This window comes from Hippichthys cyanospilos, chromosome 11, assembly GCF_059441005.1.
Source record: "Hippichthys cyanospilos isolate Australia breed blue-spotted pipefish chromosome 11, RoL_Hcya_1.0, whole genome shotgun sequence".
In the NCBI taxonomy this organism is placed as follows: domain Eukaryota; kingdom Metazoa; phylum Chordata; class Actinopteri; order Syngnathiformes; family Syngnathidae; genus Hippichthys; species Hippichthys cyanospilos.
Genome location: NC_142379.1, coordinates 8,372,714 through 8,398,761, shown reverse-complemented (window position 1 = coordinate 8,398,761; position 26,048 = coordinate 8,372,714). Strand labels below are relative to the sequence as shown.

The window sequence follows — 26,048 nt, the reverse complement described above, 5'->3', positions numbered from 1 at the left end:
TCAAATTCAAATGATCTTACTCAAACACATGAACAAAAAGAAAGATATTCAAAAAATTCGAACTATTTACTCTTGAAAGTCAGCAGCTGTGAACTGAAATTTGCTCGAGATCATAAAAAATATTCTCTAAGAAAATATCAAGATGTGCAAATCTGTTATCGGGCAAAAGGTGCCTACTTTGAAAAATCTAAATGATAAAACATTGTTTTAATTAACATTTTTTGTACGAAATATTTTTCAATTACCTCTTAATTTGTTAATGTGGATGACTTATGTGTTTTCAGTTAGAGTTCAGGATAGTGGTGTTTCCATACTTTTGACTGTGACCCTACACGTGATCTAAATGGGCTAAACTAATTTGTCACTCAATTACTTTAAAAAAAAAAGACAACAAGTGGAAACAAAAGGCAATTTGCAAGACTACCTTTGTAAATGAACGCAGAATCAAGGTGGTGGCCACAGACCATGTCCCAGTCTTTATCATTTTGGCAGGTATTTGGCCACTTTTACATTTTACCATTGCTCTAGGTAGCATAAAATTAAAAACAGATGTATTGGACTGGACTGTTTACTCCCCAGACCTGAATTCAATTGAGCATCTGTAATATACGTAGTTGTCGGAAGTGCATATGAATATGTGGAGGTCACACACCATCCTGAACCTCAATTTGAAGTGTCTTGAGAAAGTTGAATTTCACTACTGTTACACTTGATTGATGGTGTTTTTAAAAACTTCTGCCACACTCCTGACCCAACATTTTACCCTAAAGTCAGCTACTGCTGTATAGGCTACAGCACACCCGAGATCTTAATGAGAAAAAACGTTGTATAGTATACTGTAGATAAATGGTTGAATGGGTTGATTACGCTTAGTGACATATATATTAGAGTTGCCCTTCGAGGGCAACCATTATGGTGATGTGGTCCTAGTGTAAATTAATCTGACAACTCCGGTCCAGTGAGACTGCATCATTTTAATTGATATTGTCTGTGGGGGGAGCATTGTTAATATCAATGTTCATTAGTCTCACTTAATGTGTGATTTGCTCAGCTGTAGATCAAGCAGACAACAGACAAAGAGCAGTAGCTTAATTTATTATTTTTTTATTTATAATTATTTAAACGCATTCATTTTCATGTTAAGCTTTATTTCAGGGGCAAATACATCGATTATAAACAAAATAAATGTTCTTTTAGTGAGAGTGAATGGTTGCAGTCTTGTGCGCCCTTTCTTTTATTTTTACTTTTTGACTTAGTTTGGATATACAATTTCGTCAAAAAAAAGTAACTGAAATATTTGATCCGTAATATTTGTGAAATCAGACGAGCAAGTCAATTTTATTTGGTACAGCCCGCGGGATGACAGGAAGTTGCTGCCATGTTTAGCTGGCTGCTTTGTTGAGGATTCCTTCTTGGTTTCCTGCAGGTTTTAGCATCAGAGTTGCAATGGAACCGAGCTGGAGTACGTTTTTATTTCAAGTAAGTAACACCGCACCTAAACGTGCCTGAGAAAATGCATGCTTATCGTAAAACAGCGCAAACGATGTAGGTCACATGGTGACGTTTGTATCGCTTTTGGAAATTGGAAGTAGAGTTTGACCAGCAAAACAAAGGTGTTAGCATTAGCTTACGAGCTAGCTCATCCAGTAGCAAACTACTGTATCGAAGAGGTGAGCAACATTTTTCCGGTGGACTGACTACATGATGACCACTTTATTTAAGTCGCTATAATGACAACGAATGTGTAAAATTCGGGTGTTTTAAAAACTGCGCATTTACAAGAAATCGTCACTGACCCACTGTTGCGCGCGCTTACTCAATAGCCAGAGCCATTGCTTTTCCATGTAGCCATGCTAAGCGTGTCGGCTAATGGTTTAGCCCAGCAGGATTCATATCTCTTCGGCACTGCAGCAATCTCCTTCACAGTTGACTTAACGGATTTCGGTCAGTGATTCAATATCGCTGATGTGCGTACGGCCCATGTCGGAAGCATGGTAGTCAGTGGGGTAACCACAAAACCAAGTTAGCTGATCATGTGAACTTAAGGCTAAGGTCGGTAACACGCGGAGCGCTCGGGAAAAGCTGAAACGCAACGATTGCAAACTTTCGGATGTTACCGCAAACCGCAGTAACATCGCTGCAATATCGCGAGTGAACAAGAAGGCCATTGCATCGAACGGAACGTTTTTAATTAGAAGATGCATCCTTGCATTTTTTAACAGCGTTTATCTTGTTCAATTGATCGGGCCTTAAGTTATCAATACACTTGAAACTAAAAACAACCTTCCTAATAGTGTAGAGACACTTGCCAGATGACACTTTTGCCACAGGTTCAGGTACTGGACATTCAGGGATCTGATGAATTCAAACATTAAATATTCACTGATCATTGTCAGGGCTAATTACACCTTTTTTGCCTTTTAAAGACAGCAAAAATAAATTTGACCAATGCAAATGGTGTGTATAAGGCAAGGGCGATTCAGAGATCGTCAAGTATCTTTTACTGCATTGTTGTTACAACTACTTTTCTTCAATTCAGATTGCTTGCTAGATGCTGTTATCCACTTCAAGCTTTTCTGTCACGTGACATCGTCAGTTACCCGATGTTGTTCAAAAAGTTGTACTAAACATGATGACAATTTAGACTTGCAGGACCTTCAAATGCTGACTACTATTTAGAGCTGGGCATGATGTCCAGGAAAATCTTGATTTGTAAGTTATTCTGACTGATTACAACTTTAATCGAAGTAATAAACCTTTTCATAAAAAAAAAAAAAAACGTTTTTATTCCTTAAAAAAATTCTTCTGCACAATGTCCTGATAACAACAGCGTATATTTATTCCAGGTTTTAACGGAAACTCAACATTTATATTGTGCACAAAACACAAGCCATTCATCACTTGTGCACAATAAATGCCATATATATAAATGCCATAATTAGGTAGTTATTAACTATTGTAAACACGACTAGTAAACATCCATCCAGCATTCTGCCACTTGTGCAAAACCTTGACCTTTAGTTACTTTTCAAATAGTCGATTTTAAAAATGACAAATTAAACTAAACAGTCACAAAGAATTAATCAATTAATAATTTAACCATTAAAAGTAACACTTCTAGTGTAAATAGTTGATATTTTGATAGAGAATATCCACACTACCTTCCGGAGTATATCAATACTGGATTTATAACCGTTCTTAAGAAAATACATAAATATGCCGAAATCACTCTATATATTTTTTTTTATCTGTGCATTAAATAGTGAAGTGTGTACTTGGTGGTGAAGATGTATGTTAGTATGTAGTGCACAGTGTTAATACAGGGTGATGGTCTGGGGGCAGCTGGGATAAAAAGAGCAAATATAATTGACCATTTAAAGTGGATAAAACTTAATAGATTTTTAATGTGATCTCAAAAAAGCAATGACATGCTGATTTCGGTTTAGTTATTAAATTTGGGTCAGCATCTGCGCTGCAGGTTGCCCAACAATCACTTGCTGGCTACAGGGCCAGCACTAATGTTGGGCTCTGGGGTTTTTATTGGTAGATGTCACATTATGAGAGCAATGGTTTTTGTATGAACTTAACTGTCACTTTAACATTGTTCCTTGGCACCATGAAGTCACTAAAGCCTTGTAGAGGATTAGTTTTCAGCAAAAAAATTGAAGTGAAATTGGAATCTGCTTGCTATACATTTACTGTATACCTTTGTTATTGCTATGAATATCCTTCTGTCTGAATTATTCTACGTGGTACAACGCTGGTACTGAAACAGGAATTCAGAGCATTAAGCTTTGTGTTTTTTGTATTCTTCTCTGTACAGCTTCCTATATTTATAAATTATGCAACTAAATTCAATCAAATGAATCAGACCTTGTTCCGGCCTGTATATGAAAATAGTTACAAGCAATCTTTTTACTGTTCACAACCAGTACACACTCAAAAAGCAGAAAATTGACAGTTTTAGATATCACTTCGAAAGGTTCGTTATGTATAGCTCTGGTTTTTTTAGCATTTCTGATCACAACTTCAACTTAAATTCTGTTTACACTTTTTTTCTGTCATTTATCTTGAAAGAGGGATTCAACCCTTCACAATAGGTTTGCAATAAAACCTTCAGAGGAGCGTGGTGGGAAAGCCGTCTTTGGTTTTGTCAATCCTGAATAAATACTTTCAAATGCTAACTACAATATTGATTCTAGTCCAAATACTGGAGTAAAAGCGATTGGACAATGTGTGACAAGCACCCCTCAACTTGCTCCGCCATGCTAAAACACATAGCGTGGCTTCTTGTACTAAGTAGGGATGCGGGTGGCAGCTGAACATTCCCAACCCCACTAAGGCGGCAAGCGCATCAGGGCTCAGATTTGTGTTGTACATAAAAGAACACAGTGGGGTAAAACAGAGCACATTGGGTAATGCCCCCCACCCCCATACTACATCTCCCCCTGCTTTGCTGACCGTGTTGGGATGCTTGGCTGAACCTGAAAAGCCAAGGGTCAGGTCTTTAACCCTGCCCTATGGTAACGACAGAAAAAAACACGTCTTTCTCAATCATAATGTTCCTAAGCTGATCGGTTGTAAACCAGAATGTTCGAATGTAATGTGGATTTCTTGCTATTTTTTTTTTCCTCTTGCCAAAATTTCATACAAGCTCTCGCCGTCTGTTCTGTCTATCCCACTGGGAATCTGCCATGACCAATTGGACAATGCCTGCCAGCAGCTGCAGACTTAAGATGTCCTCTTTACAGATTGTTTCAAAAGCTGCTGTTGTGCTGACCAACCCTGAAAGTGCCTTGCTTATTGTCTATGATTGTTTTGTTCTCAGTCTTTGGTTAGAAAGTTCTTTTGTCTGTGTATATACAGTGTGTGTATGTGTGTGCATATATATATATATATATATATATATATATATATATATATATATATATATATATATATATATATATATATATATGTGCATATATATATATATATATATGTGCATATATATATATGTGCATATATATATATATGTGCATATATATATATGCGCATATATATATATATATATATGTGGATATATATATGTGTATATATATATATATATATATATGTGCATATATATATATATATATATATATATATATATATATATATGTGCATATATATATATATATATATATATATATATATATATATATATATGTGCATATATATATATATATATATGCATATATATATGTGCATATATATATATATATATATATATGTGCATATATATATATATATATATATATATATGCACATATATATATATGCACATACACACATCATTGCAGAATTATTGAGTTTGTTCACAGCAAGTATGCTTAACTTAGTGTTTACAGAAGTAGCTGGCAATGTTGATATGCTGTAATACAGATAGCAGAATATTTTTAATTGCTTAAATTTAAGGAGCAAATTACACTGAGGAGGGGAAAGATGAGGTGTTTGGCTCTGACATTTTGTTAAGTGCCAGTTCGCTCTCTCAGAGCGAATAATTGTGAAGTTTGTTGCTTGTTTGTCATGTGCGAGTCGGATGAATGCAACCTGGCCGTTCTGAAGTCGCATGAAAAAAGATCAGATTTTAAATGGATTCAGAAATGCATACCCAAGTGGCGTGAGGCGCATTAAAAAAATGTTCATAATGCCATTAAAACATCAGAATCATGTTGCGTAGGGGCAAAATAAAACGTAGTTGGGTTACTTCAGGCTGCAGCACAAACCTAGCTTTAGTTTTTTTTTTAAACTTAAAAAGGAAAATCTTTAGGTTGATGCAGCTGCGTCAGTGTGTTGATACACATATACTATTATACTACTACACTTTGACTTGTTCAAAATAATAAAAAAAAGGAATATGAAGGTCTTTGGAGAATGAAGGTTGAAAAATGAATGATTATTTTTTTTAATTCATTTATGTTTTTTGTTTTTGTTTTTTTGGCAAATGAACAACTAGTAACACATTGATATTGATTTGGGATTTCTTTAATAAAGTAGCATGTTGGGTGTAAGTCGAAGCTCTAATATGACTGACACTTTATCACTTCCAAAGCCAGGGCCTACGGAATACGATTTATAGTGCTTGTAATTTTGGGGACAACAAACTTGTAAAGGGAAAATGAAGTTGCGGTGTTTTTTTTTCCCCTTGCACTTCAAGATGGTGCTCTTGTTTATAAAATAAAGGCCAATGCAAAATAAATGTGTTGAATTTGGTGCGGTTCATGATGATTCATTTTCTTAATCACTGAGATAAACCACTGCAGTCATTTATGAAACGCATTCGCCTTTGCTGCGGCATTGTTACTTTTGAGAGTACAAGACTAATTTGAGGCACTGCAATATTTGACACCACATTCTGATTGGTGATAGTGGTCTGTTTTCTTCCTGCTCCAGTCTCCTCCGGAATGAAATGTTTCCAACTGTTGCGCTCAGTGTGTTGTGGTTTTCATGTTTTTCCTCTAGTTTTTTTTTTTTGTAGAGAAATACCTACCAGTCTTTGTTGAGTTGAGACAAACTGAGCAGCGACATGGCATATTATCATTGTTTTTTTATTTTTATTTTTTTTATTTGGTTTGACGCAAAAAATCAATATCTCACTCTGTTTTTCCTCATTCTAGCAGGCCAATGAGGCGCTCCATCACCAGCACCAATTAGCCGGGAACAGCCTCTTGCCTTTGCTAACATCCGGAACAGAGCCGCCTGATCAGAAACCAGTGCTGCCCATCGTGTTGGACCAAAAACCACCAGTCAGTGCTGCGGAACTTCTTAAAGACAATGTTGCCAGTGGGACTGGGGGAGGAGGTGGTGGAGGACCTCCACTTGCTGTGGTCAAAAAAGAGCCTAAATCAAAGACGCCATTCATTTGTGGCTATTGCAACAAGGCTTTCCGGGACAGCTACCACCTGCGGCGGCACGAGTCTTGCCACACTGGCATCAAGATGGTTTCGCGGCCTAAGAAGACACAAACAGCTCCCACCATGGTGCCAATCATCTCCACTGTACCTCGCGATAATAGTGGAAACCCTTCATACATTACTACTGTAGCTGGTATTTTGACAACAGCCACCACATCAACAGCGACTGGCACGAGTATCATGACCCCGATGCAGCATCAACAGCAGCAGAACATCCCCAAGAAACCCCCCAAACCTGTCAAAAAGAATCACGGCTGTGATATGTGTGGAAAGGCTTTCAGGGATGTCTATCATCTGAACCGCCACAAGTTGTCGCACTCCGATGAGAAACCGTTTGAGTGTCCCATCTGCCATCAAAGGTTCAAGAGGAAGGATCGAATGACGTATCATGCACGCTCCCATGATGGCGGCGTTCACAAGCCTTATATTTGTTCTGTGTGTGGAAAAGGATTCTCCAGGTATGCAGATGCTATTTTTTTTTTTTTATAGTAAAACATCTAACATGTTTGAGCGTTTTAAAATCAAATAAGACCACTACACATTGTAATATAGCTGTCTGTCCCCATTTTAATAAAATGCGTGATCAAATATTATTTGGGTATGCGCAAGTAAAGGTGTACCGGGTGTTTCATAAGTCTGTTGCTTTACAAAAACTCATTTCACCACTCATCAGTCTTCTTGTCATATCAGCTTTTATAGACTGATAGGAAGCCCACATTGTTTCGATATTAGCAGCTATTAACATTTAATATACAGACCTTTTTTCTGTCTGAGTTTGAAATTTCTAACTATTTGAATGCATAACTTAGTTAGCAGCTAACACTAAAGATGGAGACTTGTGCTGTATTGACTTTAATTGACTAGAGGTTTCCTAGCATTTTTAACCAGAAATTGGATGTGTTTTTTTCATGGCTGTGTGTTGATGTTGGAAGACAAGTGATGTGATGGCAATCAAACGAGTTGCTAGGAGGAGTAAATCTAGCTGGTAGCAGCCACAGCTGTGAAGGCCAAAGTAAAAGCCTACTACGGTGATTGAATTGACGTCCTGCATTATATTATTTGGTGCGATTATTTAGAAATTGGCCATTGCAGCATGCTGTGCCATGTGAACGTGAAGTTGTTGTCTTATGCTTGACGGTGCATGTCCAGCATAGACACGGAAGGCAACAGAAAGTGGAATTGTTTTTTTATTTTTATTTTTTTTAATATATTTTTTCATACCGATTCTGAATCTTAGTAAATGAGATTATTTTCCTTTTTATTATTTGATTTTTATTATTAAATTATTTTCCTTTGATTTTCCTCTTTAATAAGCAGTTTTGTAAATTTAATTTTAGTGATCATTTTCTATTTTTTTCCAAAATAATTCCGAATTGTATGCAGTAATGTCTGTTCTGTGATGCAAGGCCTTTGAAAATGAAAAGCTACTGTTGAAATATCCAAAAAGGGAAACTATTTTGGTTCCTGATTTACTGTAGTGTAGGGCTGCACAATTATGGCCAAAATAATGATCACAATTATTTTGGTCAGTATTGAAATCACGATTATTCATCCTGTTCGGTCTTATAAACAAGGCTTCAAGGCTTGATACTTACAACATAATAATAAACTAAAATAAATCAAGAAAATAACGATTAAAACAAATTAACCCAAGACATGGCGAAAACTTGGCACACAGGGCAACCCAGCTAACTTACTTGCTGAGTGCAAACCAATGAAAATAATGAAGCCTAATTAGAACCTAGCTCATAATGTACTTTTCAGCAAATTTTGTCATTTTTGATCATTTCAAACCGAATTTTTTGCCAATCCGATTTTTCAAAATGTGTCTCAATTGACAGCTAGCACTGTATAGATTTGGAATCAGGTGAGAAACTCAATGCCTTCCTACATTGGAAAATAATATGTGTGTGTGTGTGTGTGGGGGGGGGGGGGGTAGTTCTGCGGTTCCTCCCATAAGTTGCTTTATTGAACTCACTTGGCAGCCACCTTCAGTCACTGCAGATTTTGTTTCAGTTTTAAATTGCTTTAGTCTTCAACATCTCCATTATTCTCTGCAGGCCCGATCATCTAAGCTGTCATGTCAAGCATGTCCATTCCTCAGAGAGGCCTTTCAAGTGCCAAGTAACGGTAACTGACGCCAACTCTATTGTTGAGATCCTTTTTTGTCATTTTATCTTATTTAACATGACACATACATAACATATTCTCCTTTATGTATCTTATGTATGTATGGTACTGTTAAAGCATTTAAGCACACTTTTGATAAACTGAATTGCATGAGAATGTAGTGTCCAAAACCTTTGACCCATTGTACTTTTTCTTTCCTTTTTTTTTTTTTTTTTTAAGGCCTGTACTTCTGCTTTCGCTACCAAAGACCGTCTACGCTCTCACATGATCAGACATGAAGGCAAAGTCACCTGTAACATCTGTGGCAAAATGCTAAGTGCTGCCTACATCACAAGTCACCTCAAGACTCATGGTCAGGCCAACTTCAACAACCAATGTAACAATAAAGGTAGGCTGCCCTCATACTTTTCAAGTCTATTTGGACTTGCAATGCTGTGATTTAATGTATCACTTACCCTAAGGCGGGGGTGGGCAACCTGCGGATCTTTCTTCCTTATGTTGCGGCTCTCCATGGTTTGGGAAAATAAATAATGCTTGGTTCGGAAGGACTGCATGGGCAACGTAACAAGCAACGGATTTAAATTGCAGTCGATTAAGTTTTCGTGATTGGGTGATAGGGCGACATCTATCGGAGGTGTTTGATGCGATGGGACGTGAGACAGCCAGTCAGTTTCGTAAAGGTAAAAACAGGAAATGGAAATCGGTGGAAAATGGCTCTTTGAATGTAAAAGGTTTCTGATCCCTGCCATAAGGTAACTCTGCAATTGCATGGTCAATATTGGCGGATTTTATGTTACAATTTTCCTGTAAAATTATTGGTGATTAATGATTTCTGATGGCTGAATGCTTTTTCCCCCTCAAAATTATGCAAAAAAATAAAAACAGGCTAGCAATTTTAATTCATTTTCAGTACTCAAGTGTACCACCTTGGGGTAACAGTGCATCGTTGTAGAACATACAGGACCGATAGAGATGCAGATACCTCTTCTACAAATTTACCTGGATGAGCCATGATAGTTGTGGAAAAAATTATGTTACACTTTACTTGAAGGACTACCATTAAACAAAATCGGTAAACAGGATTTTTCTTTTCACTTTATACGGATGACATTGAAAACAGTGGGGCTAGCTTGATAACCCTTACTACCATGCCTTCACCCAACAGATAAGAACAATTCATCATCCAGTTGACAAGTGTGTGTGTGTTTTTGACCCCAAAAAATGAGAATTTTGGTATTATTTTCATTATTTGACAATAGACATTTGTGACTCATTGGCAGGCCTTTTGTGGAAAGTTCCTCTCAGGCAATTTTAACTTACATATTTTTGGTTCTTCACCAGAGTGGCGAACATAGGATTTGTTTACTACACCAACTGGTCATTGGCAATGTACTGAATGGCCAGTGTGCCCACCCTGCAAGTTAGAAACCATCACCAACCTTACTTGGGATCACTAGGCAATAAACTATCTTGTAGTCCACTTAGGCACTAGCTTCGAGCTACGTGCAAATCTCTCTCTTCTAAGCAAATGATTCTTGCCCTTGTGGCTTCACTTCTAGGTCAGAATTATCTAAGCATGTGAGACACTGAGAGAAAATGGAGAGGGAAGTAGAGAAAATGTGTAAGCTGATAATAATTGGTCGCTAATATCAAATGCAGAGCCGTAAAAGACCAAAATAAATGCTTAGCTGTACAGTACACTTTTTCACGTTTTTAACAGTTGTTTGGGGGTCTTTTCAGCAGTCACAAAATGTTTTGTAGTAATAAATGCTGTTGTTTTTATTTTTACTCGTCCATATTGGCTATGGCCAAGGTTTGTGCAATATCTTGTTCTTTCCCTCCTTGACATCTTTTCTTGTGGTTAGACCTCTAACTTGTATAAATGTATTCCACACAGACAAGACCCATGTTTGAACTCAGTACAGCCATTAAGTTGTTTGCATAACCAATGTCATAGGACACACCCGAGTTATACAAATCACATTTCAACACTTTTCTTAAAAAAGAGAAAAGAGTGGAAAAGATGCTTTATTCTAAGCTTTGTATTTGATATGTGATGTCAATTACATTCCGGAAATGTTAATCACTTCTCATATTGATCTTTTGATGCCAAAAACCCAAATGTGTTCAGTCTTGAGCTATCGTAAAAGAATTTGCCTCACAATTACAACCCTTCATATAGCAGTGTATTTTAACTCCATTGTACTGAGAGGGCCTAGCAGTTTCTTTTATGCGCTATGTGGAATAGATGTTTTGTTGTTGTTGCATACTTGTGTGTGCTTACACTGGTCTGTGACACTTGCACATCTTCCATTTTCATAAATCTTTATCATAAATGAAAGATGTACAAGATGTCCCTTTTTTTTGTACACTTTCCACTAGTATGTCCGCCATATAAATGTAATTTCTCAAATTCAACTCAATAGTTTCTAGTTATTCATTAAGGGATAAAATTTCCAAACTCATTTCTAGCAATTTTAATATTTTTAAAATGTTATCATAATTCTGAGGAAAAAAGCCAGAATTATGATAGTAGTCATAATTCAGTCATAAAGTGTGAATCTGGTTCTTAACCACTTCTGTACAATTGCTTAAGTCTGATAAGCCCTTAATGTGTTAAGTGTCACGGATTTGTCCCGACAATGTTCCAAAATGAGTTGTGGCTGACAGTCTTCAAATATTAAATGTGTTCAATAAGTAATGCCAAAATTGTGGGGAAAGCATACTATTCGCAAGCTATAAATAATATTTGAAAAAAAATTGTTAAGGGGGAAAAAAAGACCTTGAACGATGCCAACCAAAACCTCCAGATGATGGCAGTGTTGCCCTGTGTTTTTGTAACCCCTCATTTGTCTGTATTTTTGAATAGGCATAAGTGACTGGCAGTGGAACCACTCAGGGCCACGAAAAGGTAATCCAGTCCTGTAGTTGGTAGCAGAAACTCTTAAATTTACAGTTGTAACACAAGTGGCCAGTTTTTAGACATGTTGCACCATATCCCCATGAAGACATGTGTTTTCGTTGAGGACTGGTGAAATTAAGGTTTTCATTATTCTAGCGTTGTATGCTGTAATTGTGCCAGTGTTAGATTAAAGTTCATGAAGCAGGATCAGTAGATTTATTTAAATTAACAACAAACTGGACCATCATGCAGGCTAGATGCACACTCCCTGGCCGATAACCTTTGATTGATTAGATTGGTTTATTCAATCCTCATTTGTAGCGATTGGAATTGAAGCTTTGAGATGCCTCATGAACCACTTGTTGTGTTTTTGGACGCTTCTAGATGGCACTGTTGGTTTAAAGCACAGAGAAAAGAACATATGAGCTTAACAAATATTCAATTAGTTTAACAGCATGGTTATAGTTTTTCATAGCATACTTTTGGGTGCTTATACTGAAAATGTACTACACCAATCAATCAAATCAAGGCCTGAATATTGGCTGAGACAGATTACGTCAACCTTTTCATATTCAGCTCATGATTTTTTTTGTGCTAGAGGTTGAAGAAACGGCAAGTCAATGAGCTTTTAACCCTAACAGAGTGCCATCTGGTGGATTAAAAAAAGACAACTGATTCATGAAGCATCTCTAAAAGTTTCTTTTTCCCATCACTACTTATTTGTCAGGAAAAATAAATGCAAAAGCTATTTTGGGCACATAGATTAAACTGGGACGCATCTTCCCCATTAACTAACAATGAATGCTGCTTGGGCCAGACTTGTTAACATTTGATTATGAATTGACAATGTCCTTGCCCTGTTCAGACAGTGCCAGAAAACGGTCATGCATTGTTGTGTTCATCTAGCCTCGTGCACATAGATCTGAGGATGTTTTATACAATGTATTAATGTTCAAAAATGACAGCTTTGAAACAATCAAACAGTTAGCCGTTTAGTCTATTGATCCTGCTTTTTGAATTTACCCCTTAGGTGATTTGACGGTAGGAGAGATTTTAAATAACTCCTTCCAAGTCCTAATTGACAACTCTCACAAAGGTAGGTTTCTCCACCAATATTACAATAGTTGGCAAAATGTTGAAATGACGTATTTACATTTTCAGTTGACCCAGGTAAAGAACGGCGGCGCTGATTGGACTGTGGACTTTACTGTACTGAAGTTCTGAAAATTCACACAAAGGTGACTGGGCTTTTATTTCTATTTTTTTTCCCCCCCAACTTAGACGCCAACAACGTGCACAACAATTCCGCCACGACAACGCCAGTCACCAACTCCGCTGCCATCACTTCGGCCATGAACCGTGGCGGCAACGCTAGCAATCCGGTCACCATCGCTGCTCAGATGAACATCACCACCAGCACGGTCAACATTACAAACCCGGTCAACCTGCAGCACCCGGTCACCATCACGGGCCCTGTGAACCTAGCCTCTGTCAACATCCCCACAACGGCCCACATGAATATCGCCCACCCCGTGGCCATCACCACTCCGATGCCCATGAATATCACCGGCCCGCTTAACATTGCGATGAGGCCCATGGAGAGCATGCCTTTTCTATCCCAAGTTCTGCCATCCTCACCTTGGTAGTTTGTTTTCGAGCCGCTGAGTACCCGTTGAGATGAACCTGTCAAATCTTAGTATAATCGTCTTCTCAGTGGATGGGAAATATGTTAAACACTGAAGTTGGCATACCGTCCGAAATAATGCAGCGACACCCTACGGCCCTCGTGGATTCGTAATTGCTTAGATCAGTACTAAAATTCATTTGTTGATTGTTTTATTTGTTTGTATTTATGAGAGGGAAATGCTTGGAAAAGCTCTTGATCGATACAATAGTAAGCTGTAAACTCAATGATCTACATACTGTATCTAATGAATGAATTCATCACATTGATGCAAATTGATGTAAATCGAATATTACCTCCAAAGCCGTCCCTGTAAATTTTTAAAACAAAACAACTCCTCCCCCCCCACAAAGAAAAAAATCAGCAAGGTGTTAAAGACCTCCAGGTGGAAAATAGAGAGGCGTTCTGACCATGATCCACGAGAAGGGACATACAACAGTAGAAGAAAAGCTGTTATATTGGCTGGAGTCTAATTTAAATGAGCCCACTCACTGTATTATTTTTAATCCAAACATGTAAGCAAACGTTTATGCCAAAGATTTTCCAAGCAACACGTTTCCCTTTTGAATTATGTATTTGAAAAGATTGGGAAACCAAAATACTCTTAAATCAACCGCCACCTGACAGGCCTCACTTTAGAAGCTGTTATAGGCAGTTAGATTTAAATATGCACCATGCATTTTAACCTATGCCGCCATCATTGCATCATCATTTAAAAAAAACAAACAAAAAATAGTTATGATGAAGTTGAGATGTCGTGTAAAACGTAAATAAAAACAGAATACTTGGATTAGCAAATCCTATATATTTCTTTGCAGTTTTTCCAGAAAACAAAAGGCTTGAGTCTTGCTGATTATTTTATAATTTTAGGGCTAGAATTGAGTGGTTAACTACGTAGCAGTTACTTTAGCTGTGATGATCAGCATCCTAAAGTGTTTTTTTTTTTTTCTTTTATGATTATTTTATTTTAATATCAATTCATTTTAAATTTGATACCTGCAACATAATCCGAAAAAGCTGGGATGGGCATGTTTACTATTTTGTAAAATCATCTTTCTTTTTAACAGCACTCAATAGGTTTTGGAGAACGAAATACACCAATTGATGAAGTTTTATGAGTGGAATTATTTTCCATTCTTTATCTACAATAGACAGTTGCAAAACTGTTTGAGGTTTTCATATTTTGCGCTTCAATAATATGTGAGATATTTTCAGTAGCAGACTGGTCTGGACTGCTGGCAGGCAAATCAGTACTTGTACTTCTTTACCGCAAAACCAGACCACTGGAACACATGCAGAATGTGGTTTAGAATTGTCTTTTTGAAACGTATGTCCATGAAAAATGATGTTGCGTGGATGGCAACGGTGTCATTTACTGTGCCCATGCCATGCGCATTCCCATACTATGACACTTTTGAATTCTGCACTGAAAACGCTCCAAGTGGTACTTTTATTTTCCGTTTTGATGTAGAGTACACATTGTTTGTGATTGCTCTAAATAATTTCAAATGTGGACTGGAGAAAAAAACTTAAAAGCATATGTTAACAGTACTTTAACCTAAAAAGTTAGCATTAGAAAACTGCTCCATCAATGCGGTCTTATACAGCATGAATGCGCTGTTTACATTTATCCATTTGTTCGTTCGTATACAAAAAAGCTGGCCTCTTCATTGGCTGCAATTGTGGGAATTGCGGCAGTTATTATTTGTAATTTAATTCACACTTATATTGGCAAAGCTTCACTTTGCAGTCTTCCATCAAATGATGACTACCACACCTGCTGGTTGTCCAGTCGTATGCTTCCAAATATAAATTTTCACCACTTCCTCATGTCCTCCAAATTTTTTTAACGAATAAATGACTCGCCGTCATTCTTGGCTGACTCGGTGCAGTATCTCTACTCCCCAAGTCCCGGAATGAAAACAAAAGTAAGGGCCTCTGATTATGTGGGCGTGCATTTATTTTGTACAAGCTGTACGGTGAGGTGTAGAGGCATTACGAGGGCCTTCCATTGCCCAGATGTAATTGTGCCTCCTGTAAGCACTTTTGATCTTCTTGTGCTTCGGGTGCTGAGAGCGTAGAACAAGCAAGGAATTCTCAGAAATTAATCAAGGATGGGAAATAACACATTGGGGGTGTTTAACGGGAGAAATTGATATTGTAACATGGTTTAAAGCTCCAAAGTTGAGTAATAATGTTGGTAGTATTTGTTCTCACGGTTATTTACAAACATGTACAACTGAACCTTTTGGGCAGGTGTGTTCAATGTAGGGCTGCACGATTATGGCCTAAAAATCACGATTATTTTGGTTAGTATTGAAATCACAATGATTAATTTCATGATTATTCACCATAAATGTCTATTTAATGCCCCCTTTTTTAAACAAGCAGTATATAAACAAGGCTTCAACGGTTGATGCTTACGAATAATAATAAACTAAAATAAAGTAAATAATTAAAACAAATGGCACACAGGGCAATACAGCTAACTTAAAGCCAAGCACATTATTTACTTCTACGCCAGTTTTAATCAATTAGTCAAGAAGTCATTTCAGATTTTTCAAAATGGGTCTCAATTGATAGCGAGCACTGTTTACATTAGGAATCAGGTCAACGTCATTTCACTCCAGTAAATAAAATATTAGGGTAAAAAAAGCAGAGGCTTTTGTCATGCAAACATGTTGGAAACATTGCCTTCTGGTGGTAGGATGGCAAAGTGCTTGATTTGACAGGTAGTGAAGCATCCTTTTTAAATGTTAATATCGCCAAGGATCAGCTTAATTAATCGTGGCAGCCAATAGGGTGATCGCGATTAAAATTTGATTAACTGTGCAGCCCTAGCTCAATGTGTTGATCAGTCGATCGGTTGCCCTCATGATGTCATACTATGAGGTGGTCTACCCTTTTATACCCAGTCAGGACAGTTACCGGATTCCGTTTCTTATGGAATCTTTTGACACAGTGGTATGTTTTTTGACCATTGCGCAACTTTCCCAGTGTATTTTCCCCCTATTTCTATCTTTTGGGAAACATCACACAGGTATCAAATTCAAAATGAGAGAATAGTCATTTGCACACAAAAAAATGTATTATTTTGAGCATTAAATAGAGTGTCTCTTGAAGTGTAGGTTGAAGGATTTTCAAATCTCCGTATTCCGTTTTTATTTACATTTTACACAACGCCCCGGCTTTATTGTACTTTTTTAGTTATCTACTTTTTCTGCATTTGTAGATAACTTGAGCGTAACTCTAAATTGTATATTGTTACATTTTAGTACAGGTTGTATTTTCAAACAAATATTCACTAGTATGATCATCACTATTGAAGGTTTTATTACAAATTATTGCGAGCAATTACACGACCATCCATATTTTTATCTTGTTTTTTAAACTTTTGTGTTTATTATTTTGAAGATAAGAGTGAGCGGTATTTACAGTAGCTGGCTCATAGCAGTTCTGAGCAAAGGAAAAAGCCCATCGTCTTTCCTCATTTCTTAGTTTCTGTTTGGTTACGCAACACGAGTGTCAGGATTGTCTCAATGATCAGCTGGGAAAAGATTTGCTACGTGTTGGGCATTTCATGTTTATAAATGTGACACCTTACAAGTCCTACGCTCAGATGTAATGCCGGAGGATGAGAAAAATGCTTCCTAATAAGAATCTGTTCAATGTTTTTTTGTTTTTTAGATTTAAAGTGTCTTAGAGGACTAATCAGTATTTAATAGTTTCTGTATTTTAAGTGGAAAAAAAAGCTTTCATTTAGGAGGGTGGCGTAGAGCAATATTTTGGATTGTGTTGATGTTTTTGAGGCTGGTTAGAACAATTGTCAATCAACTCCCCTGTCTGTATTTCCAAATGGCTGGAAACTGCTCACTTGTCATCACTGCTGGATAAGCCTCAAACTTTTTTTTTTTTTTGTGCTGTCATCAATTTAGGATCATTTTAGTGTATTTATATGAGGACATGACCGTTAACGGTACTGAAAGAAAGGAGCTTGGTATTATGTGTGCTCGCTTTATTTTTGTTTTTTTTCCAGTCTCCTGAGGGTTTATCCTTAAAAGACAGTATTAGCAAAGGTCAAATGGAAAGATTATTATTATTTTCTTTTTAACTAGAAGTCAATAGATTTGCTTAGTTGCACATGGAGCGTGCAAGCCCAAAGTTGTTGGGTAGGCTAGAATGTTTACTTTAGCAGGCATAGGAACTCAATTCTGCAAGTAAAACAGATGACTGAGGTTAGATTTTTTTTCATACTTAGATATATTCATGACTGGTCTTTTTTGTGTAAATATATAACACTATTTTGTTGCCTTTTACCTGTGGAAGCGTCAGTCTGACTTTGCACCACCAGCTATTATGTAAGAACTATATCAGCATTAATATGGCCGTCCAACAGCAAATGTGCCAAACAACGATCAATGAATAAAACTTTCGCCACCAAGTGCATAAAAGTACCAAATTATGTAGCAGGGCAACAATCCCATTGGATAAAACCATGTGCGTGCCACACATTGAGGTGGTGGTGATATCCTGTTCTGAGATGAACACTGTCAAAAAAAATCAAATTGTAGCAGTAAAAATGTCACTTTTCTCCATTATCCTCCTATTTTGAGCCCTAGAAAAATGCACAGTGATGAAAAAACAAGCAGGAAAATTATCACCAGCGTTATTTGTTTTTAAGTCAAGTCATTTTTAATGCAATATGTTCTAAATGCAAACTGAGTCAGATGCGATATCAATCTGAATATTGTGCATGGACCACTGGAGGCGCAGAAACATATTGCAGAGAATTTTTGACTTGGCTGCTGCTTTGAATTTCCTATATACAGCCTGCATTTTTTTGTTTTATTTTTTTACAATTATTTTCGTTTGTTTGAAACTTAAATTGAAGCTGTGATACAAAATGAGATTGTCCCAATGAATTCAAATGGCCAATTTTTTCTTTACTGGTGATAGGAAAACAAAGCTCCAAGACGCTTCAAATGAAGCACTTGTATTTTTGTTTTAAATATTTTTTTTTTAACTCCTTTAGAAGGCATTGCTGGTTTAACCCTTGTAAGGTATTTTGCCCAATCCATTTTTTTCTTATCAGAGGCATTGCACTTCAAAGGGAAACAATTGAAAGGAAACAATACAATAGATTAGCTGAAATTTCACACAGATGCTGACAACACGTTAAAGCTTAACATGGCGTGACAATAATCACGTTCGGCTTAAATACTGTGAAAATGATGTGGAAGTAAACAACACCAAAATGGTCCAAATGCTGCAGAAGGGTTAAAAAAGGGTGTAAAATGACAAGGGAGTTTGCTTTCAGTTTTGAACACAGTGCCATCTAGAGGAGTCAAAAAAAATACAACGGGTTCAAGAAGCTTTCCCGAAGCTTCGTTTTTTCGTCACTAGTTTTTACCGGTAATCTGAGGAAATCCTGTTAATAAATACTATCTGACACCAGGTAGTAAAGAAAGCAGGGCTGAACACCAATATCATTTTTAATCTCATCATTTCAGGACTTATTCTTCCTCGTCGGGAAAGCTGCCCGTTTAAAATGTACGTTTTTAAGCTTAAAACCAATTTATTCAAGCGACATCCTCACGAGTGTTAAAAACTCAACATGTAGGCATTAAAAAGGATGTTTGTCCTTTAAACAATCACAGCAATAGTAACCTACCGTATTATTCTCACAGTATGAACTTTTGTCACGGATTTTGGTTTCTATATTTTGGGAGTCTCATGCCTTGTTACTGTGTTGACACTTTGATCACTTTCAACTACCCCCCAACATGGTTTTGATCCATTATTTGTAAACTGGCCTCAATGCAGTGCAGTATTATTTTTTTTCCAACTGTATTTTTGTTTTTTTTTTAAATTTTGTCCCAGGCTTATTCATTCTTTTCTTTGTGATGTTTGGTTCAAACAAATGAGACATGTGAAGCCTGTTTGAAGTTGAACATTTTGTTCAGTGTAGGCACTTGCAGAAAAACTAGGATATGCACACTACAACAAAGTGGTACTTAAAGGGGCATTTTAGTTTGTTTAGTCTGTTGTTGCCCAGGCCACAATTTTCGTGTTTTGCTAGCCCAGATGTTCTTATTTTTATTGTGTGCATGTCAACACTGTCCTCCAAGGGAAACACTCTAATGTGGAATGGCATTATGATCTTGGAAATGTTGAATTCATTTAATAGCTATTATTTTTATTTACAATGTTGCATGTGGACTCAGCTTGTCCATTATAGGTTTAAGTTGAACTATTTTTTTAGAAGGATAGTGACCAAGATATGAAAACAAAACACTAAAAAAAAAATAGGGTAAAATCAAGCATGTGCTGTCATATGTTGTTTTCTAGTTGCCGTAAACAAATGTGCCTGAAATACATTGCAAGACTTCTCCACACGCTGATGCTTCCTCCCTGTCTTGTTTTGATGAAAGATAATGTGAAGGAAGCCATTTTCAGATCTCGGCAGATGTCTAACAACTGAACTATGGCATTACCGTTTTATTTGATGGAACTTGTTTGAGTCATGACTGTGCAAGAAACTGACTTTTTTTTTTTTTAAATATATATATAACTTTTTTGTTGGGGGGGCTATAAAACATATTTGGCCAAATAATCATCTGAAAGGGTGGGCGGGGCTTCACGAGGAGTTTTAAATTTATGGCAAATGTTGTGAAGGCAAATGAATGTATATCTTTGTACAAACCGTTTAGAGCAGAGGACTTAGTTATAGTTATGACAGACACATGCAAGAAAAAAAAAACTTTTTATAAAGCATTTTGTATTAGATCATTAACAATAAGTTTTGTACATACGAAGGCTAGGCTTTCTGATTAGCAGAAAGGTAAAACATTCCTACATTTTTTAAAATGTATGTTCATGAAGAATAATTATGTAAACATATGCGCAATGTTTTATGTGCCTTTTATTTGGGTTTGTCTAAATAAAAGAAAACAGTAAACATGATTGTCAACTGGCCATGTTGAGACCTACGTTTGATGCTTTTTGGGTGGCTGAGTTGGTTTGACTCTTGGAGTTGAGAAATCTCCGCAGTAACCGTGTTGACGCGCACAGTGTGTTTTACCAGCTCGCTGGCTCACAGTTGGCATGTTTGCTCTGAAAGTGCCTCTGTGAAGATGGTTATTGAAACAGAGTTTTGGAGAGTGCGTGCCAAAAGACGAGCAAAAAGGTTTTTTGTTTTGTTTTCCTTTTCCATTCTTTAACTATTAAACTTGGAAATGTTGACGTGTGTCTGCTTTTTTTCTGCCCGCAGTCAACAAATGCACAGTACGGTATATAAAGTGTAATTATTCAAGAGGTGAAACTCCGTTTACGAGGATTTAAGACCATATCTTATGGTTAGCCAAAAAAATTCTTAATTTCAATAGATTTAGTCATAAAAATTATATAAAATGCTGAACGAAAGGTAGGTGAAAAGTGGTCTAGTGAAAATTATTACACCATGCGTTTAATGAATCTTATAGTACAAATATATTTATGGTAAATAAACTCAAAGGCGACCTCATTGGGTCAACCCAGCAAAAGTGGTAGTGTTGTAGTTGTCCGCCAGGCGTCGCCAGAGATCAAATTTTGAGGACTTGACCAAACACGCAGAATGACACACACATTTAGTACTTCCAAAATTCATTTTGTGAGTGTCTATGTTTTGAGTGTTTATATTAAAAAAAAAAAAAAATGGATGTTGGTCATTATTGTTTTCATCCAAGGGGCTTGTGGCTTGGAATAAATTATTTCCGTGATTGTGAGTCTTGAGTTCTTTGCAACCAAAGATTTGAGAGGGAAATCCATTACTGCCCACTTTTTCATGCTCAGAGACAGCATAGCTCTTGTCAGCATTTGTTAGACGCCTCTTCCAAGAAGACAGACACCCTTGAAGTTTAATTATGCTCGTTGTGACCAAAATGGTTTTCATAGATTAATCTATTATGTCCCTGGCATCTTTCAGAAGGAATGGCTGCTGATTAGCATCTGCAGGAGCTGACTAAAGAAGGTAGATGGAACGAAAGAGTTTAGTGATAAAAAACACAAATAAGACACACTGTGTAAAATGACTTTTCCTTAGGAAATCACAATTAGCCAAATAAATAAAAATAAAGGACAAGTCATATATCATTTGTTTCTGTTTTTGTTTTTATTCTATGATGATCATAGCCAGTGCAGTACACAGCTCCACCAAAAACAACAAATCAATGTTAGCAGAAAAAAAGAATGCTGGTTTCAACTGCTCCAAATCTTAGCATTTTTTTCCCCCTTTCACTCTTTTTACAAAGGCAGTGATGCGCCTGCATTCTGGTTTATCACTGATCACAGCAGTAGTAGTAATAATGGTCTCAAGCAGTCTTGATCAAAAGTCCACCTTGTCGAGGTTCAAATAAAAATGGCTTTGATTCTGAGACGAGACCGAGACCCTTAAAATGTGTCCTTGAGACCAAGATCAATATTGAGAACTACAACACGAGCTGTCATTAAGGTACACACTAAAGCCGAGGTGTCATAGGTACAGCACGTGGGCAATTTGCAGCCCGCTGTCCACATTTCTGTGGCCCACGCCATATCCTAAAAATACATTTTTGGACAGGTTCCACCCGCATTGCTATTAAAAAAAACAAACAAAAATAATGACTGTAGGCAACATTAAGAGTTAAAATAATGCTAATTTGCCTTATGAACGTTAAAAATAGAGCTTTCATATCTTTTTTTTTTAGCTAACTACTTTATACAAAGTGTAATTGTTTGAATTTAGAGTTAAAAAGTTTAAAAGTTTATATATATATATATATATATATATATATATATATATATATATATATATATATATATATATATATGTGTGAAAAACAAACACAAACACAACTTTTAAAGAGAATCATAAATATTTTAATTGACAGAGTATAGTAATTTTAAATAATGACAAATGAGCACTCTCTTCATAAGCCAAAGTAATAAATTCAGTGTATTCACTCAGAGAATCATAACTTCCTCTGTAACTGGCACTTTTTCAAAAAAAAAAATGGACACATTGACAGTTGCATGATAGAATCTGACTTGTCACAGTGTATTGTGAGATCAAGATTTAACCCCTTAGGCGCCAGAGTTTGTTTTTCAATAAAATATTCCTTTTTTTTGTAACACTATTTTAAAAGTGTATTGTAGATGTACAATGTTTAGCCATAAAGGGATACTGTATAAGTTTTTTGGTGCGATTTTGCTACTTTGGCATTTAAAAGGTTAAATCTGCAAATGGAAACACATTCAGAAACGTCTACAGTTCCAAAATATGAGCTGTTATGATATAATTACTGCTCAGCACCTCTATTTATTCTATTCAGTCTTAATGTCCTCTTGTTGCTGTCCACAATTAGTAAGCAATGCGTTGCACCATATTCTTTGATGAAAGAAGAAGAAAAAAAACATTCTTTTAATGTATTGTAACACAATGGTGCATTGCTGTTGTTTTTCCCTCCCCACAAATCAGTCATAATCCAAAGGACAGCGTTGAAATATGTGGAGCATCTGCTACAAGCCCACATTGTCAACTCAACAGGCAAAAATTACTGGATGGAGAGAAACAATAATTAAATCAATAATAATCTTTGATATAGATAATCATTAGAAGACAATTATAAAACATACTATGTTGACTGACACAGTAAAATCCGTAAAGTTCACCTCTTTTCACAAACAGTCTGTAGGGTAACCAATGAAAATCATAATTAATTAATTCTAAATTACTCAGATATAGGATGTTTTTGTGTGTGTGTGTGTGTTTTTTTTTGTTACTTTGTGATTTTTTTTACTGAATGCATGCAATAGCACTACACATAAAACCTCATTTAGGATATCTTTTACAATTTATTCTTCTTTATTATTGTCAGAATCATTGTTCTAAACTTTTCTTAGGATTTCTCTAATAATAACTTAACAACCGCTTTCAGTTTCTCCACCAAAAGTAGTATTCTGATAAATTACCCTGAATATGGAAAGAATAATTTCAGCATGCAAGCCTGAGAGAAACGTTCTTGAATCTGAATTGATTTATGCTGCACGTAGGGCTACTACATTTAAATCTTAAAGATTTGAAGCTTTTTTCCTTTAAATGTCCTGTGCAGTACGTCTTTTCCCATATTGTACAATTTCAGGAGTATTCAACTTTACAGGGTCCGCTGAATAAACAATGGTTGGGAATTTTAATCCATCCTTTCGCCAGTCATGAATCAACCTCCTAACATGAATGTTAAGCTGGAATGCCCGTAACATGCAATTTTATTTGAACAGACGAAAAATGCTCACGTCACATATTTACTGTATCTAAGTCAATCAAATTTGACTCATCACAGAATTTGAGGCAAGAAGATTGGCATGTTAGAGGCGATTGCGCAATCGACTGTCTTAACGTATGGTTTCAAACAGCAAAGTCGGTTGCAAAACAGTTTTTTTTTTTTTTTTTGGGACTGCTGCATATTATGAGTAGCAAAGTTTTGGATGAGGACAAACATAGGTGACCATATCAGTAAGTGCAACTTTAAATCAATGCAATTACATAATACAGTCATTATGCTTTGATTTAGCAACATTAATAGCAAAAATGTCATTTAAACACAAGTCCAAGTCACTTGCATACAAAAAATAAAAAACATTTTTTTTGTAAATAATAATTCACATTTACTGAGGACAACAGAAATATCTTTAAAAAAAACATGCACATGGGCACACAGAGCCTGAAGTTCAGCCTTCATCGGCGGAACCAGTATTTTTTTATTTTTTTTTACTAAGATAGACTTGTTTAAAAAGGGAGTACTATTTACAAACGTGAGTGGCATTCCCTTTGCTTTTCTTGCTCTCCTTGAATTAGATGAAGAATAAAATGCATAGAGAAAGTACTGATTCTTATCATTACTAAGATTAAATGTTACTAAGATTCCTAGCTGTAAACTGCATAAGTACACTGTGATCCGGGTTTTATTAAATACTTGTGCTTTTAGAGACCTTTTGTATTTGTTTTACATCCCTAAATTGCCCTATGACTAGAGAGAAAAATAATTTGAGCACTGTTGAAGCTATCATCAGTTTTTTTATGTCCTAAGTGTGGCTCACTGAAGTTTTTCATATACAAACCATTTTAACCCTTGTGCAGTATTTTGACATTTTTTTTCCTGTTGTTTTCTTCCACATCATTCACACGGTGTTTTCGCCAAGGTATGGCACACTCCTAGATGCATAACTAAGTGATCGTGCCTTTGACATATTGTCACCATCTGGGTGAAATTTCAGCTCCCCAGTGTCCTCTTTCAATGCTTTTCCAATGATGTAAAATGTCTTTTATGTAAAGATTAAAGGATTGAAAGGGATACAGCACAAGGGTCAATTTGGTGCACCTTATATATGGATGGATTTTGGCTTATTTTTTTTTTTTACTCGTATAAGCGACCTAATTTTTCCTCTGACGGAGAGTCTCCTCCACTTGAATCATCCCCCCTTGTAATTGCAAGAGGAGCAAAGCCAAAGAGACGCGCACAGCATAGTAATGCTACATCGATCAGATAAACATATGGTACAATTCCAATAAACATCTTAATATACGGTGATTCACAAAATAATGCACCTTATAACCCAGTGCACATTATGAATGGAAATATTTTAAATTACACCCATTCATTTCATTGATATTTTGCCTAATATTTAAAAAGAAATATGGTGTCTGGCAGCTGTTTTTGCTGCTTAAGGGGATACATTCTATAAATATTTTTTTCCCCCATAAAGTATATTATAAACACCAATAAATGAATCATATAAAGCAAAATGAGATCAAAGTTGGATGATGAAAAATTAAATACAGTGGTACCTCAAATGTCTAATTAGTTAATCACAGATTGGCTATCTCCTTTTCAACCAATGTTATTTTTATTTAATTGTCATTGCAATTTGACTGAAGTAGGAAAATTGTTTACAATCCAAACAAACTGGAAGGCAACTGACTAGTATAAATCATGTTCAGTTTTGAAGGTACCACAATAATAAATGTCCTCTCCGTTTTTGTCAGACATAAATTTGAGGCATGGGTACCTTTTAAGTGCTTGAGTAAAAAAAAAAAAAAAAGTATTGCCTTCTTTTTATGATAGCTTTTAGTCGATGCTACTATGGGCCGTGAAATGGATGTGGAAAAAAAAAAAACATCTGCAAGTTGTAAAAATACCGTACAATACCATAATATGTGATACATTGTTGTCCATTAATTTTTGTGCAGAGTTTCCAAATATGATCGCAAAACATTTTTGGGGATATGACCGCCAAATTCTGTTAGATTCTACATTAGTTCTGGACCTGCAGTCTCTCAAAATGACATTGACAGAGACTAATCAGGGCATGTAAATGTTCTGCG

General features: G+C 36.3%; 1 protein-coding gene across 3 annotated transcripts; it reads left to right on the top strand.

The window, feature by feature from the left end:
• The first annotated feature begins 1,386 nt into the window (after positions 1–1,386).
• LOC148415721 (vascular endothelial zinc finger 1-like) lies at positions 1,387–20,891 on the top strand. 3 transcript variants are annotated; one of them, XM_088428240.1, is made up of 7 exons: positions 1,387–1,479; positions 6,639–7,393; positions 8,996–9,065; positions 9,285–9,453; positions 11,935–11,976; positions 12,998–13,063; positions 13,249–20,891. In XM_088428240.1, exons 1-7 carry the CDS (start codon positions 1,447–1,449, stop codon positions 13,611–13,613), a joined length of 1,500 nt encoding a protein of 499 aa, XP_088284366.1. In that variant the 5' UTR covers positions 1,387–1,446; the 3' UTR covers positions 13,614–20,891. The 3 variants fall into 3 exon arrangements, with proteins under 3 accessions (XP_088284366.1, XP_088284367.1, XP_088284368.1); XM_088428241.1 differs by lacking the exon at positions 12,998–13,063; XM_088428242.1 differs by lacking the exons at positions 11,935–11,976; positions 12,998–13,063.
• Positions 20,892–26,048: the final 5,157 nt, after the last annotated feature.